General features: G+C 46.5%; 1 protein-coding gene across 2 annotated transcripts in view; it reads right to left on the minus strand.

Moving 5' to 3' along the window:
- Nucleotides 1-452: 452 nt before the first annotated feature.
- LOC311090232 (uncharacterized protein) overlaps nt 453-15,810 on the minus strand; it is a 31,088-nt gene continuing 15,730 nt past the window's right edge. Inside the window, exons 3-10 of one of the 2 annotated variants that reach the window (XR_014607865.1) lie at nt 9,951-10,064; nt 7,095-7,755; nt 5,881-5,970; nt 5,633-5,772; nt 5,310-5,541; nt 5,090-5,221; nt 4,933-5,010; nt 453-4,810 (exon numbers count right to left, since the gene is read on the minus strand). Coding sequence is in view for 1 of the 2 variants with exons in the window: in XM_084125417.1 (XP_083981543.1) it covers nt 1,978-2,047; nt 7,630-7,755; nt 9,951-10,064 (310 nt within the window). In the remaining variant the exon portion in view is untranslated. The remainder of the gene's footprint in view (nt 4,811-4,932; nt 5,011-5,089; nt 5,222-5,309; nt 5,542-5,632; nt 5,773-5,880; nt 5,971-7,094; nt 7,756-9,950; nt 10,065-15,810) is intronic. The other variant, XM_084125417.1, reaches the window with a different exon arrangement.

Below are 15,810 nucleotides of genomic sequence, written 5' to 3' on the forward strand. Positions count from 1 at the left end.
ATGGTACTTCAAACAAACAAATCAAAATCAAAGCCTGAAAACTGTAGCTTACACAATGATAAAGCTCCAAAACACATTTTAAGTACATGTATATTGCTTTGACCTTTACACCTCTGTGATCATTCAATTTGTGATATTTCATCCTCCCCCAGTTTGTCAAACCACAGTTTGGTGGCTCATCGAGCTCGGCACTGAAGCCTAACCTCAGTCTCGCCAGGAATCCGTCTCAGGTAGGTTTCCAAATATTGGTTGATGAATTTGGTAGCATTTTTCTAATGTTTACAGTCCTTAAAGATAAACTTGGATGGCTTCACTTCACTTTATTATCCCTTGAAATATTATCTTATCCATTGTAATATATGAACGTTAATGTGATATGATAAATGACTCTGTGTTGAAAAATTAAAAATTAATTTCTTTGGGAAAATAATTTGTGTGGTTATTCAATTCAATTCAATTCAAAGCACTTTATTTGTCCCCAGGGGGAAATTTAAAAGGGCACATTACAGTAGCTTACACAGGCACACTGCACAACCACACACTACATACCACATATCATCATACATAAAATCAGAGTGCGAAAAAAGCAAATAAAAATCATTTGTTCCTATTAACGTTCATAAGCTGGACAGCCCTCGGGATGAAGGTTGCTTTCCTCCTCTGTGTCCGACAAAGCGGACAACGGAGTCTACATCCCGAGGGTAGCCACACAAACTCCGAAAACAGGATGTGAGAGGGGTCATTAATAATCCTGCGTGCCACCTTTACAGTCTGTTGGTCACATAAGGCAGTGAGAGTTCGGACGGGCTGGTCAATGATTTTTGAACAGACCTTAACCACACTCAACAGGCGGTTTCTGTTTTGCAGGGTGATGGAGTGGAACCAGCTAATGAATGAGAAGGTTATTACATTTTCAATAAAAGCATAGTAGAATGTGTTAAGAATGACTTTGTTAACCCCAAATGACTTCAGCTTCCTAAGTAGATATTGTCTCTGATGACACTTTTTAAGGATCTCCTCTGTGTTAGTGGAAAACCTTAGCAGGTTGTCAAAAGTTGATCCCAGGTATTTATATGTCTCCACTATCTCCACTGGCTCCTGCTGGATGATAGTGGTGACAGCCTCAGCTAATTGTCTCTGTTTGGGTGAGAAGGTTACAATCATGTCCTTAGTTTTATCTATGTTCAGCTCGAGACAAGACTTTTCGCACCAAACTAAAAAGTCCTGCAGGGCTGGGCTGGGCTGTGATGTTGTGTATTACTGGAAAGCAGAGACAGGAGGACTGTGTCATCAGCAAATTTCACACAGTGGCAATTTGGCTGGGTGGATCTACAGTCATCAGTGTAGAGGATGAAGAGAAGTGGAGAGAGGACACAGCCTTGTGGAGAGCCCGTGGAGGTGAAGAGGTTGTCGGATAAGGTGTGGTTCACCAACACCCCCTGTGATCTGTTGGTGAAGAAATCTATAATCCACAGGATGAGTTGGTGGTTGAGGTGGAAGCGTGTGATGAGCTTCTCTGCCAAAATGTGTGGTTGCATTGTGTTAAATGCTGATGAGAAGTCTGCAAAGAGAAGTCTGGCTGAGGTGTTTGGTATTTCCAAGTGCTTGTGGATGATGTTTAAGATGAATATTTTTGCATCATCGACACCCCTGCCAGCCTGATAAGCAAACTGCAGTGGATCCATCATCGAACTAGTTGCCTTGGTGATGTGCTCCTTGATGATCCTCTCCATGGCCTTCATGACCAGGGAGGTGAGAGCAACTGGTCTAAGGTCATTCAGGACCCTGGTGGTGCCCTTCTTGGGGATGGGGATCACTGTTGAGTTTTTCCACATCGCGGGGACTGTGCTGCTGTTCAAAGAGCCCTGGAACAGATGCTGGAACACACCTCCCAGCTGCTCAGCACAGTGCCAGAGGGTCCGCCCACAGATGTCATCTGGCCCTGGAGCTGTGTTCTTTTCGTCCTTTTGAGGGCACTCACCACCTCTGATGTGTTGATGTTGAGGCCGTAGTCAAAAACAGTGTTTGACGCTCGAGAACGCAAACCCTGAAATAGGTATAAATAGAAACATTTTGAAAAACGTCATCTCTGTGTGAACTTCAAAAAGGTGAATCTGTGAAAGCGCTGACGGCGTGCACATGCGTATTACGTGTTTAGTCTAAAGGAATGCGCGTATATATATGTGCAGAGGCATGTAGTCCTTAAATTGAACTCACCAAATTACTTGTCACTGATGTCATTGCTAGTATTAGACTGACTGACTGATAAATTATGCGTCTAATTCAAAAGTGTCATACTATAAGCATAACTTTTATAGAAATGATATACCTAGGGCTGGGTATTGTTCAAAATCTTTCGATCCGGTGCCAATTTCGATACCTCAGTTTCGATACCGGTTCCTAACGATACTTTTTTCGATACCATATGTTTTAAAATCCATTTCAACATAGGGGTGTGCGATATGACGATTTTTGATCGTGGACGATTAAAATGTCTCCACAATCTGCTTTTGAAGAAATATCGTAGTATCGTGCATTCTATCAGTTGCTGTTCTGGCGCCTCTGTCCCAACATACTGAACAACGCGACGTATATTCACAAATGTTAACGCAGCGGAACGGGACACTGCAGTTCACAAAAGTTCATAATTTGCATGTGCTTTAATGCCTTGTCGGTTAAACATTTCGCGTGCTGATGCGCTGTTCTAACGTGTGCGTTTCTCAGCGTGTACATGTGAAGCCCACATGCACTAAAAGCCTGTCTACCAGCGCCTGGATACTGGACTAAGTTATCTTTCGAGTCTTATTGTGCTAATACAGTCAAGGTTTACATAAACAAAGTCGGTTATGTCTAAATTAGGGCTGGGAATCGATAAAAAAAAAAAAGTAAAAATTAAACTAATTAATTGCACAATTTGCTGTAATTAATTGCAATTAATTGCATTTCCCCCAGGCTTGTAATCATCAATATTTAAACTTAGAATCACCTAATTAAATTAAACAACACAAAAGGAACAGAAAATAGCCCTATATTAAAATAATATTAAACATCAATATATCAATATATTATTCTTTTTCAATAATCAATCAACATAATCAATTTAACAGATTGTTTTTTTGTTTTTTTTTACTAATTATCAAAATAAAATATAGTCCTACAAAGCTATTATTACCAGAGCTTGTGATCAGAGCAGGTCATTTTACCATTGTTGCTCAGCATGACTATACCAGCTCAGTAGTGCTATTGCAAACAGAAGTCTACTACTGAGAAATTTCACGTTATTTGAGCGGACTTTGCTTTTCCAGTGCGTGATCGGTACATGATTGGAGCGTTTGGGCCGTTAACGACAGAGCAGAACGCGCAGCGGAACATTAAGCAGAGAGCGCAGGAGTGCGCCGACACACACACACACACACACACACAACGGAGAGCGCGGAGCACACACGGAGTGGAAAAGACCCGCTCATGAAAGCTGCGCGAGAATGAAACCTGATCGCCGAATACGGAGGGGCAGGATGGCATATTTTCGGCCTTTTCAATAGCAGCCGCAACAGGAAATCATTAAAACGAGGAAAAAAAAAGATTAACGCGTTAATTCCCCCAGCCCTAGTCTAAAGTGAAAGCAAACTTGAGAAAATTGAGAGAAAATCTGCTTGTCAAATGCGTGTATATTAGACGCGTTGCGCGCAGCTCTTAAAGAGACAGTAGTAATAGTAAACACGCTGCCGCTTGTCCTTAAAGGGATAGTTCACCCAAAAATAAAAATTCTCATTATTTACGCACTCTAATGTTGTTCCAAACCTGTATTAATTTCCTTCTAATATTTTCTAATATTTTTCTAATATTAATTTTTTGAAGAATGTGGGTAACCAAACAGTAGCTGGTCCCCATTGACTTCCATAGGAGAAAAATATACTATGGAAGTCACTGGGGTACATCAACTAGTTTAAAACAAATTGAGAGAGTAAATTATGACAATTTGAATTTTTAGGATAACTATCCCTTTAATGTTAATAAAACAACAAAATGCAAAGAGAAAATCACTCACTGCTCTTGACTGATAACTTTAATAGTAGCTTTAATAAGTATCAATGTATCATTTATACAGTGAAGTCTATGTTTTGTTTTATTTTCATATTTGTTCATTTAATTACGTTCTTCAATGCTACTGTTAAATACACCTACTGTAGGTGAAAACAAAGCACTGTTTATTAAAACTGGTTGTGCTTTTTGGATAGGGGTGCGTCAGCAGACACTCAGGATTGGTATCAATCCTAACTTGGCCAAAATTAACAAAAAAAGAGAAACCTTTTTGCCACAACATGAACATATTATAAATAATAAATAAATAAACAAATTACATTGTGTACAGGCTAATATTGAACCAACTAAAATTGCAAAGGAATGTAAAAAAAAACACTTTTTAGTGCAAAATCAAACTGCATTTGTGATTAACCGCTCAGCAGTTTTTCTTCAGAAAGATCAACATGTCGGCTTTTTCTGGTAACAGACAGGCCCGCTCCTGGCTAATGGTGTCCCCAGCAGCGGAAAATGTATGCTCTAAGGGCGTCGATGAGGCTTGTACACAGAGGTACCTGGCTGCCAAGCTGGATAGCATTGGCAGTGTGTCCTTCATACTCCACCACCAAGTCGCTGGATTCACTGTGGAGTGTGTACACGGCAAACCTCTGTAGAGCTATATCTCCTCCTGAATCTTCTCTGAGGTGCTGGTCATGCTCTTGGCTCTTACTTCTATCGCCATGTCTTCCTCTGCAAAAATCTCCTCAAGGGCAGAAAGCTTTGCCTGCTTCTACAAACAGAAAAGATAAAAACAAAATAAGGCAACATTACTGGGTAGCCAGACTCAAACATACATATTAATTTTCTTCTGAAAATGAAGCAGGAAGAAACAGGATGTCCGTATATATTTACCTGTGTTGCTACTGGCGCTGCACAAGCTTCATCAGATAAGTCATCATCACTTACTGCCTCTTCATTGTCTTCTTCGGGCTGCTGGGCATCATGTACATTGATTTGATTTACAATGGAAGAGGAGAAAGATTACCAGTAATAAGAATATTAAACACACCTGATGTATGGTGGCCCTACTAATCAGCTCCTTCTCTACTCTGTCCCACACTGCATCTGCGGCTGCCACTCTTGACTTAAATCTTGGGTCTAAGGCCGTGCTTTCCTCCAAAAACTGCTGAATGCACTCCTCCTGCAAGACAAGAACATAGTATAGAAGTTAGGTTTCTGAGTATACCTTATGAAAACAATTGACAAATCAATAGGATTATGATACTCACTTGGTATCTTTTTGAAAGATGACCCCAGATTTTTTCTTTGATGCACCGTGTAAATGTGGAGTCCTCTGCACTTATGGTGAAGTGGTGCTCACGTTTCCCCAAGATGGGCAGAATCTGACCCAATGTTGGAATCCTTTCAGCGGACATGCAAAGTGTTGAAGTATACAGTAGCTTCATGACTTTAACAAACTCCTCTGCTTTTCTGAAGTCATCATCAGTAACTCGCTCCAATCTGAAAAATGTCCACATAGTTTTATTAACAAGATTAAACTTCTTAACAAAAGATATTTAGCACTGATACTAGAACAAGCCAATTCAAATACCCTCTCCATTGTCCTCTTTAACCGAGCGTCCATGGCAGCTGCCTGGATGGCAGGGAACTGCTCGAGGAACCTCTCCACCATTAGAAAGAGGCTATTCCACCTGTTCTTAACATCCAAGATGACTGCATGTTCTGGAAGGCCTACAGAGAGAGACAGATGGGTCAAACTGGTTATCCATTTGGGGAAACAGTTTAATAAACAATTTAATCAAGACAAATTAAGTTTAGTGTATTTTGATTTCTACTTACCGAGAAGTTTCGGCTTTTCTTTTAAGACAGGTTTAGCCAGGCTAGACCTCATCAAACAAGCCAACAATTCCACGGATCCTTCCTCCCCACCTTGAAACGGAGGGCACATTGTACAGTTTTTGAGCAACAATGTTTAGTGTGTGAGCAAAGCAGGCAATCTTTATTATGCTCATCTTTTTCACTGCCACATCCATGTTTGCTGCATTGTCTACAGTGATGGCTACAACTTTGTGCTTTATTTCAAATTCATCCAGAATGTCTCCTATTTCCTCTGCTATGACTTCCCCTGTCTGGGACGTGTAGACTGCCCTTGTATGGAGTACGTTCTCCTTCATGGAACCTTCTTTCACATAGTGGACTGTAACGGTCAAATAGTGGTCTTGAGCCACACTGGTCCACCCATCAGCAGTCACCGCCACATCAGCCACAACTTGCAACTTTCTCTTCAGATTTCCTATTTCTACTGCATACCATGCAGGAATAAGTGTATTTGACAGCATGTCTCTGCTGGGGGACTGATACTGGGGGTTTAAGGTGCTTATCATCTCCCTATAATTGACATTAGAGCACAAAACATTAACAATATAATGGTTTCATTTTTTTACTGACAATAACAGTAAATATGTCATCCAGGCTAAAAGAGGCTATATTGGCAAACTACCTTTAAAAAAACTCCCTTTATATCGATAGCTTGCTCACCTCCACCATGGGGCCTCCACTGTCGAAAAAGGTAGCAAACCTTCAACAATAAACCCTGTGACTGCTCTGTGGCACTGATCTCGTCTTTGCTCGGACATTTTCCCTCTTGCTGCGGCTGCCAGTGTGAAGGGATTGACACTTTCTGGTATTGTCTTCCTATTCCTAACATCAGGGTGGACCGATGCAGAGGCTAATGTGAAGGGGGAAATAGACAGCGCTAACGCTACAGCAACCGACTAGCAGCACAAGCTAACATACATAAAGTGGTAGTCAACGTTATGGGGATGCATTCGGTTTAAGTAGTGAAATTACACTTATCTGTCAAGTATTTCTAAAATGTGTAACCTTAACGTTACGTTGGAAAAACAAAGATGTTGCCTGGTCAAAGAATAACGTTATAGCTCCTAGGTAACGTTACATCACAATGCAGAGTTGCATCCACACATTCAAACCACTTGCGTTAGCGTAAACAATTACTTTAACTTCTGTTCGCTAAAAAAGGTTATCTTTCTTACCTGCTACAATCCCAGAAATGCCAGATGATGTTGACCGGGGGCGGGTTTGACTGCGATGAGGTGACAGGCTCCTCTGGTTCCATCTTTTTACAGTCGAATACCGTGCAACTTTCTGCCTTAATATTGATCCCGTGCATGGTCAAGTGCTTCATTAAATTGGTGGTATTGCCGCCTTTGGTTGCAATACTCTTATCGCATATGTTGCACTTTTATAAAGTGTAGCCACACTTTAGACCTCTTTGGCATTGTAAAATGACGCGGTAGAACACATGAGAAAAAACAACTACACGTGTGTTGTGTGACTGCGAGTATCTCTTTAGAAATCCTCCCCGTCACGTGGTGGTGGACAACCAATCGCCGGCGCTTTAGGTCCTTACATGCAAGTATGCTACAGGCTCACACAGACACAGCTGCTTGGCTTTTGGAACCGAAATTTGGCACCGAAAGATAAATCATTTTTCGATACTCATAGTATCAGAGTTTTTCGTTCGATACCATAAAAGTATCGATGTTCGGTGCCCAGCCCTAGATATACCTGAGATCAGACTGTGTGTTTCCACTCTTAAACTTCATTGGCGGGTCCATAGACTGGTTACTCTTCACAGACACACAGCTGGACTCTGGGTTTGAGCTCTTCTGCTGGACTGAACTGGTTTCAAAACTAAGTAAAATAAAAAGCAGACAGACTTATAAATGTTGTGCACTTTTACTGGAAACTTCTATCTTAGGTAAGACCAGGGAGTGTTGTAACTCTTTTGTTTTAGCGTCTGTAACTCAGTGTGTTTTGTATGGAGGGATTATTGGGTCAGATTGAAAACTAAAAGTCTAAAACTAAAAGTCTTAAACGAAAACTAAAAGTCTAAATTTGAAACTAAAAGTCTAAGTCGAAAACTAAAAGTCTAAGTCGAAAATGAATTTGGTATTTAGGATTGGGCATTTGGTATTTAGGATAGGGCATTTTGTATTTAGGATTGGGCATTTGGTCATTTAGCCATTTAAGATTTAGGATTGGGCATTTAATCATTTAGCCATTTAGGATTTAGGATTGGGGATTTGGGGATTTAGGATTGGGAATTTGGGGATTTAGGATTGGGCATTTGAGGATTGAGGAATGTATGCAAATAAGGAGGCGGGGCCCAAATACTGGAGGCTGGGTTTGAAATGGCTGGTGCGCAGAGGCACCTTATGGACAGCAGAGGGAGCTCCCAGTGCTAAGGAGCACACCGTAATGAAACCAAACAGAGCGAATGAGCAGGGCTGGAGCGAGTAACGTTACTGTACTTTATAATGTGATAACTTCAACTTAATGACAGCGTTGTGACATTTATGTGGCCTCACACACAAAGTCACCAGTGAAAGGAGTGCTATCGGTCTGACGACGAGAATAACTTATTATTATTATTATTAATAGTGAGTGCGCGCGCGCGGCCGGGGCTCTCTCTCTCTCTGCTCGTTCTTATATGCCCTGTCAAGCGCCCCCTTGTTAAACTGACATGCAAATGACTCACTATCAACAACCGTTGTCATTGTCAACAAGCGTCAACAAGCTTCCCCGTACTTTTTGACAAGCGTCCTTGACAGGGCGGCCAGAGCTTCTTTGCAGCTCAAGTCGGCGGCGTTGTGAACGTACAGTTACTGTTTCCTAACCTTTTCTGATGCGTTGCGTTAAAATATATATATTTTTTTACTTGGCTTGGTTGAATTCCAATGTAGAATGCGGTCTGTTATTATAACAGACCGCTGCGAAGTATAACACACTGTTGCCATGAAAAACAGAGCGTTGCTATGGACGCGGAATGGACTATTTTCTTTAGCGGAAGCAATACAATCGTTTTTAAATCAATAAACTCCTTTTTAAATCAATATTTTGTGTCAAATTATTTATTTATTTTGTAGGTAGTAAATATATACTATATATTTATATATAGTATATATAAATACTATATTATATGCTTCACGTCGGGGTCCCGTTCAGCCTGTCGGGGTTGTTATTCGCTATAACAACCGCCTCGCTATACATTATCCCTTACATAAAGTACAGTAACGTTACTCGCTCCAGCCCTGCTCATTCGCTCTGTTTGGTTTCATTACGGTGTGCTCCTTAGCACTGGGAGCTCCCTCTGCTGTCCATAAGGTGCCTCTGCGCACCAGCCATTTCAAACCCAGCCTCCAGTATTTGGGCCACGCCTCCTTATTTGCATAAACTCCTCAATCCTCAATCCTCAAATGCCCAATCCTAAATCTCCAAATTCCCAATCCTAAATCCCCAATCCTAAATGGCTAAATGATTAAATGCTCAATCCCAAATACCAAATTCCCAATCCTAAATCCCTAAATGCCCAATCCTAAATGGCTAAATGACCAAATGCCCAATCCTAAATACAAAATGCCCTATCCTAAATACCAAATTCCCAATCCTAAATCCCTAAATGCCCAATCCTAAATGGCTAAATACCAAATGCCCAATCCTAAATACCAAATGCCCAATCCTAAATACCAAATTCATTTTCGACTTAGACTTTTAGTTTTCGACTTAGACTTTTAGTTTCAAATTTAGACTTTTAGTTTTCGTTTAAGACTTTTAGTTTTAGACTTTTAGTTTTAAATCTGACCCAATAATCCCTCCATAGTTTTGCACTGTTTCAAACTTTGATTACAATTATTTTGAGAAATGAACTCATTGGTTTGCAAATGTTAAGCATGATTAGCAAGCTTTACACAAGAGCACAATGATGATCATTAATAGACTGAAACTAGAAGCTTAGAATTGTTTGGCTCAAATCATTAAACTGCTGTATATTAATAATAATTTCATAAAATATCAAATACTACAAGCATAACATAGAAATGATATACCTGAGATCAGACTGTGTGTTTCCACTCTTAAACTTCATTGGCGGATCCATAGACTGGTTACTCTTCACAGACACACAGCTGGACTCTGGGTTTGAGCTCTTCTGCTGGACTGAACTGTAACAGAGAACAGATTCAGTTTAATCCTTTAGATTACTGTGTTCATTCTTTATGAGAGGAACCATATTAACAAACATTCATCTTGCATCAAAAAGTACTTTAAGGAAACTTTATGATCTTTTTATTTAACATTTCATATTAGGTTTAAAGGTCCCATATTGTACATCTTTCTGAAGTTTTATTTCAGGTTTTGATGTCCTTAAGAATATATATTTGCTGTATAAGTACCAAAAAACATCTCAATATACATTTTACAGCTCCTTTCTTATATGGTAGTTTCATAGTCCCTAGACCTCTGTTATCATGAAAGAAGCCAGGAAATTTCAGTTCTCTTACGAGAGGTTCTCTCGTATTGCGTAAGCTGTGTTTACGCAGCGGGAAAAGCCTTCTTTTCTCGAGATACTGAAACCAAAAATTATCCTTAATTTCATATATTGTCAACGCAGTGCGGCTGCAGGCAGCTGAGCTAGAGCGGCATACTGCGCGCTCATTGGCTGCCGCGCGGCAACTGCTTAAGCCTACCAGTGAGCCTGGCGTGACGTCACGCCCAATGAGGGCGCGCGCGACCTCGCGCGTCACAGCCCGCCAGAATGGGCGGCGTCAGAGCGTATATAAGGAAGGCTCGTAGGCTATATTCTCTGATTTCTGTCTTTTCAGCGAAGCACTCGCATCGCTGATCTCTGAGAGGAAACCGTCGCCGTGGCCTTCTTGGATCAAGCTAACGAGCCAGCTTAGGACAGCCTGAGGAAGCCGGACGATCTCTTCGCCGCCTTCAGCCTGCCGTGCCAGCTCAGCTATCCGGCGATACATATCCTTCATTAATAAGCTCTTTTTGTGTGTGTTTGCTTTTTCTCCGCAGCACGAGGCGTTGTTACAAATGCCTCGCACCACGTGCGGCTCATGCCGCTCGCCGCTCAGCGACAGAGACCGCCATCTCCTCTGCGCTCTCTGCCTGGGACGGGACCATGCAGCCGTCGCGTTGTCCTCGGGCGGCTGCGAATTCTGCGAAGAGCTGCAGATGTCGACCCTGCGGGCTCGACTCGCCCTCTTCACAGACACCGCTCCTGCCGTTGCTGGGCCGCGTAAAAAGAAACGCCGCTCACAACGCCCTCCGGAGCCTGAGACACGAGCCAAGGCCTCGCCGGAGCCTCTCCCGCGAGCCTCGCTCTCTCCCTCTCCGCCCCTGCTCCCCGACGCGCAGCCGACGGCTCTCGCCCTCGATGCCGTCGACACAGCGGATGAAGCGGATGACAACGATCGGCTGGACACGTGCTCTTTGATGGCGTCGGACAGCGAGGTGTGGTCCGGCTCCGCCCGATCCGCCTCCTCCACCAGAGCTTCCAGCAGGGCTCCCGCCGGGGTGGAGACCGAGCTTCTCCGCCTCCTCACTATGGCAGTCGAGCGCCTGGGCCTCGAGTGGTCACCGCCAGAGGTACCCCCGCCTAACAGGCTCGATGGATGCTTCCTGACCTCCGGTCGCCAGGCCCCAGCATCCAGACCAGCGCCGTTTCTGCCTGAGCTTCACGACGAGCTTGCTAAATCGTGGAACGCTCCAGTTTCGGCCAGACTCCGTTCTCCAGCCTCTTCGACTCTCTCCCGCGTGGACGGAGCCACGGAGAAGGGGTATGACCGGATTCCACCGGTCGAACAGGCGGTTGCAGCGCATCTTTGCCCCCCATCCAAGAGATGGCGCTCAAAGACTGCCCTCCCGTCTAAAGCCTGCAGGACTACTTCGGCGTTCGCCAGCCGCGCCTTCTCCGCCGCTGGGCAAGCCGCCTCAGCCCTGCACACAATGGCGGTCCTTCAAGTTCTCCAAGCGGACCTCCTCCGCCAGCTCGACGAGGGAGAACTGGATAGATCGGCCTTAACCGACCTGCGCAGTGCGACGGACCTTTCCCTTCGCACGACGAAGACAGCGGCCCAAGCTATCGGTCGATCCATGGCTTCGCTGACCGTCATTGAGCGCCACCTGTGGTTAACGCTAGCCGACATGGGGGAACAAGAGCGGTCCGTCTTCCTGAACGCCCCGCTCTCGTCTACTGGTCTCTTCGGCCCCGCAGTGAGTGGCCTCGTGGACCGTTTTTCTGAGGTACAGAAAGCGTCACAGGCCATGAACCTCTTCCTGCCCCGCCGCTCGAGCTCCGCTGCAGGCCGCTCTAACCAGCCTCCTGCACGCAGCTCCGCACAACGGCCATCTAGACCCCCAGCCCCCCAGCAGCGCCAGCGCGGCCGCCCTAGGTCCCGCTCCACCAGCCAGCACAGGCCGCCGCCCCCGCGTGGGCCTCGGCCTAAGGTAACGCTGAAGCCCGAGCCTGCAAAGTCCTCCTAGCATCCGCCGGGAGGAAAAGACGGTCGAGTCCCGCTGCGGCCGGACCACCGTCAAAGCTAAAATATATCCCTCTGCCAGTCCCCTTATCGAAGGCTACTGCAGTAGTGCCCACAGCAGCCAACGAGCCAGTTTTTCAACTCTCTCGCCTGCACACAAACGCCGTTTTTACGGCGACCCAGATAAATCGAATAAAGAGTGTAATATCTGGTCAGTCGGCTCACGCCGTCAGTGTTATGAGTGTAGTAAGCTTGCCCACTTCCCAGTGCTCATCACTACACACAAGCACAAATCCCCCTGTGTACCCCACAGAGTGCACTCACATAAAGCGCGCTACGGCCGCTCGAGTGATAACTGTAGGTCACGTGCCCACACTTCAGCGCTCACACCTACACAGTGCTCGCTCTGTCTCACACGTTTGGGGACCAGAACATTCTGCCACTGGCCGTGTGTTAATAAAGAGCCCTGTGCCCGCTACACAGCGCGCACACTCTCATGTAAACACGTACGAGTCAGCCACCGGCTGTGTGATAATAAAGAGCTCTGTGCCCGCTTTACAGCACGCACACTCTCCGATAAACATGCGCGAGCCCGCCCCGCTTCCGCGCCGCGAGCCGTCACACACAACGCTCTCTCACAGCGCCGTTCAGCCGGCTGCCGCCATCAGCGAACCCCCGTTCCCCCTCACTGCCACTGCGCGACTCGCGCTTACACCGCCACAGATCCCCCGTCCCGCGCTGTGCGGCGGGCGAGACTCAGAGGCGATTCGACCCCTAGCTATGAGTGCGAATGCATGGAAAGCTATTCAGGGAGTGTCGAAGTGGGTACTGAACACAGTGATAAAGGGCTATTCGCTTCAATTCGCTCGCCGCCCTCCGCGCTATCGCGCTCGGGCCGAGACTATAGTGAGAGCGGATGCAGCGCATCTGCTTCACACAGAAATAGCGAATTTGCTGCACAAAGGGGCGATAGAACGGGTTCTCCCTCCGGGTTCCGAGGCAGGCGTATACAGCCGCTATTTCCTCGTACCCAAGAAGGGCGGAGCACTCAGACCTATTTTGGATCTGAGATATTTGAACAAAACGCTTATGAAACGGCCGTTCAAAATGCTCACAACCAGTCAAATCCTCGCGCAGATTCGCCCGGGGGACTGGTTCATATCTCTCGACCTGAAAGACGCGTACTTTCAGATTCAGATTATACCCCGTCACAGGCCATTCTTGAGATTCGCCTTCGACGGCCAGGTATATCAGTACACCGTCCTGCCGTTCGGCCTATCCCTGGCACCCCGTACATTTACGAAGTGCATGGATGCGGCTCTCGCACCCCTGAGATCGAGGGGAATGCGAATCCTGAACTATCTGGACGATTGGCTCATTATAGCGCACTCAGCGGAGGAACTAGTTTCCCACAGAGAAGCGCTTCTCGGTCACCTGCAAAGCTTGGGTCTTTCCGTGAACTGGGACAAGAGCTCTTTAGCCCCCAGCCAGTCTATCACTTTTCTGGGTATAGATCTGGACTCGGCGGCGATGACGGCCAGACTGTCCGCACAGCGCGCGCGCTGTGTTCGACACCTCGCCGCCTCCTTTCAAGAGGGAAAAGTTTTTCCATTGAAAACTTTTCAGAGGATGCTGGGCCACATGGCATCAGCAGCAGCTGTCCTGCGGTTGGGTTTACTCCGAATGCGTCCGCTTCAACGCTGGCTAAAAACAGAAATGCCCCGCAAAGCATGGATTTCAGGCCGTGCTCCAATCAGAGTGACTCAGCGCTGTGTTACAGCCCTGCAGCCCTGGCTGGCGGCCGAATGGTATCAGCGGGGAGTGTCGATGGGAACCATCGCACACCGCAAAGTGATCTCGACAGACGCGTCCAACATGGGTTGGGGAGCGACTCACGAAGGCAGTCCGATTTGCGGCCCGTGGTCGAATACGGAGAAAGACCTTCACATAAACTGTCTAGAGATGCTGGCGGTCGAGAAAGCGCTGAAGCACTTTCTACCGCTTCTACGGGGACACCATGTGCTGGTTCGCTCGGACAACATGTCAGTGGTGTCTTACGTGAACCGCCAGGGCGGAATCAAATCCAGAACCCTGTCCTCCTATCCTGGGCTCAAGGCCCGTTGCGCTCCCTAAGGGCAGCTCATGTACCCGGTCGCTTGAACGACGGCCCGGACAGACTGTCCAGGGACAACGTTCCCCCAGGGGAATGGTCTTTACACCGCCAGACGATACAGACGCTTTGGCGTCGTTTCGGCGAAGCGGAGATCGACCTTTTCGCCACGAGCGAGAACGCTCAGTGCCAGAGGTTTTTCTCGAAACAGGAGGACGCACTGGCCCAGACCTGGCCCAGCGCTCCGCTGTACGCGTTCCCACCGATCTCGATGCTACCTCAAGTGCTAGCGAGGATCAGGGAGGCGAACTGCGCAGTGCTCCTCATAGCCCCACGCTGGGTAAACCAACCATGGTTCCCCGAGCTAATGAGACTGGCAGACACAGCCCCATGGCCGATTCGGGTGAGGAGAGATCTCCTCTCTCAAGCCCGAGGCTCGATTCTGCATCCCCATCCAGAGCACTGGTCTCTGCATGCGTGGATAATCAACGATTACTCGTTGGCCTGCCAGAAGGGGTAATTAACACGATCACGCAGTCCAGAGCCCCCTCGACGAGGCGGCTCTATGCGTCTAAGTGGTCAGTGTTTAACAAATGGTGTGTGAATATGGGTTCTAATGCTCGGACCTGTGGAGTTCCACAGGTATTGAAATTTCTCCAAGAGATGTTGGACGCGGGCAGGTCCCCCTCCACGCTCAAGGTTTATGTCGCGGCCATAGCAGCGTTCGCTGAGTCGACGCGCGGCCGTGCACTGGGCAGAAATGAACTCATTACCCGCTTTCTACGCGGGGCCAGGAGAATGAACCCTCCGCGGCCCCCGTCGGTTCCTATTTGGGACCTGTCTCTGGTCCTGGAGTCCTTAAAAGCGCATCCCTTTGAGCCTTTGGACTCTGTGGAGTTGAAATACTTAACGCTTAAGACCGTTTTTCTGCTAGCTCTGGCTTCAGTTAAACGTGTGGGAGATTTACATGCGCTGTCCGTCAGCGCGTCGTGCCTCGAGTTTGGACCTAATGACTCGTTAGCCATTCTCAAACCGAAGCACGGCTATGTCCCCAAAGTGTTAGGCACTCCCTTCAGGACTCAGGTCGTTACCCTATCGGCCCTGCCGTCCTCCAGCAGTGAGGAAGGGGTTAACCGCCTTTGCCCGGTCAGGGCGTTAAGGTGTTATGTGACGCGCTCTGCAGCCTTCAGGTTCTCAGAGCAGCTTTTCGTTTCGTTTGGCGGGCGCACCAAGGGTCGCGCCGCTTCGAAACAGACACTATCCAGATGGATAGTAGACGCGATTGCAGCAGCTTATGCGTCCAAAGAC

The sequence above is a fragment of the Abramis brama genome, assembly GCF_963993115.1.
Source record: "Abramis brama genome assembly, chromosome: 10".
In the NCBI taxonomy this organism is placed as follows: domain Eukaryota; kingdom Metazoa; phylum Chordata; class Actinopteri; order Cypriniformes; family Leuciscidae; genus Abramis; species Abramis brama.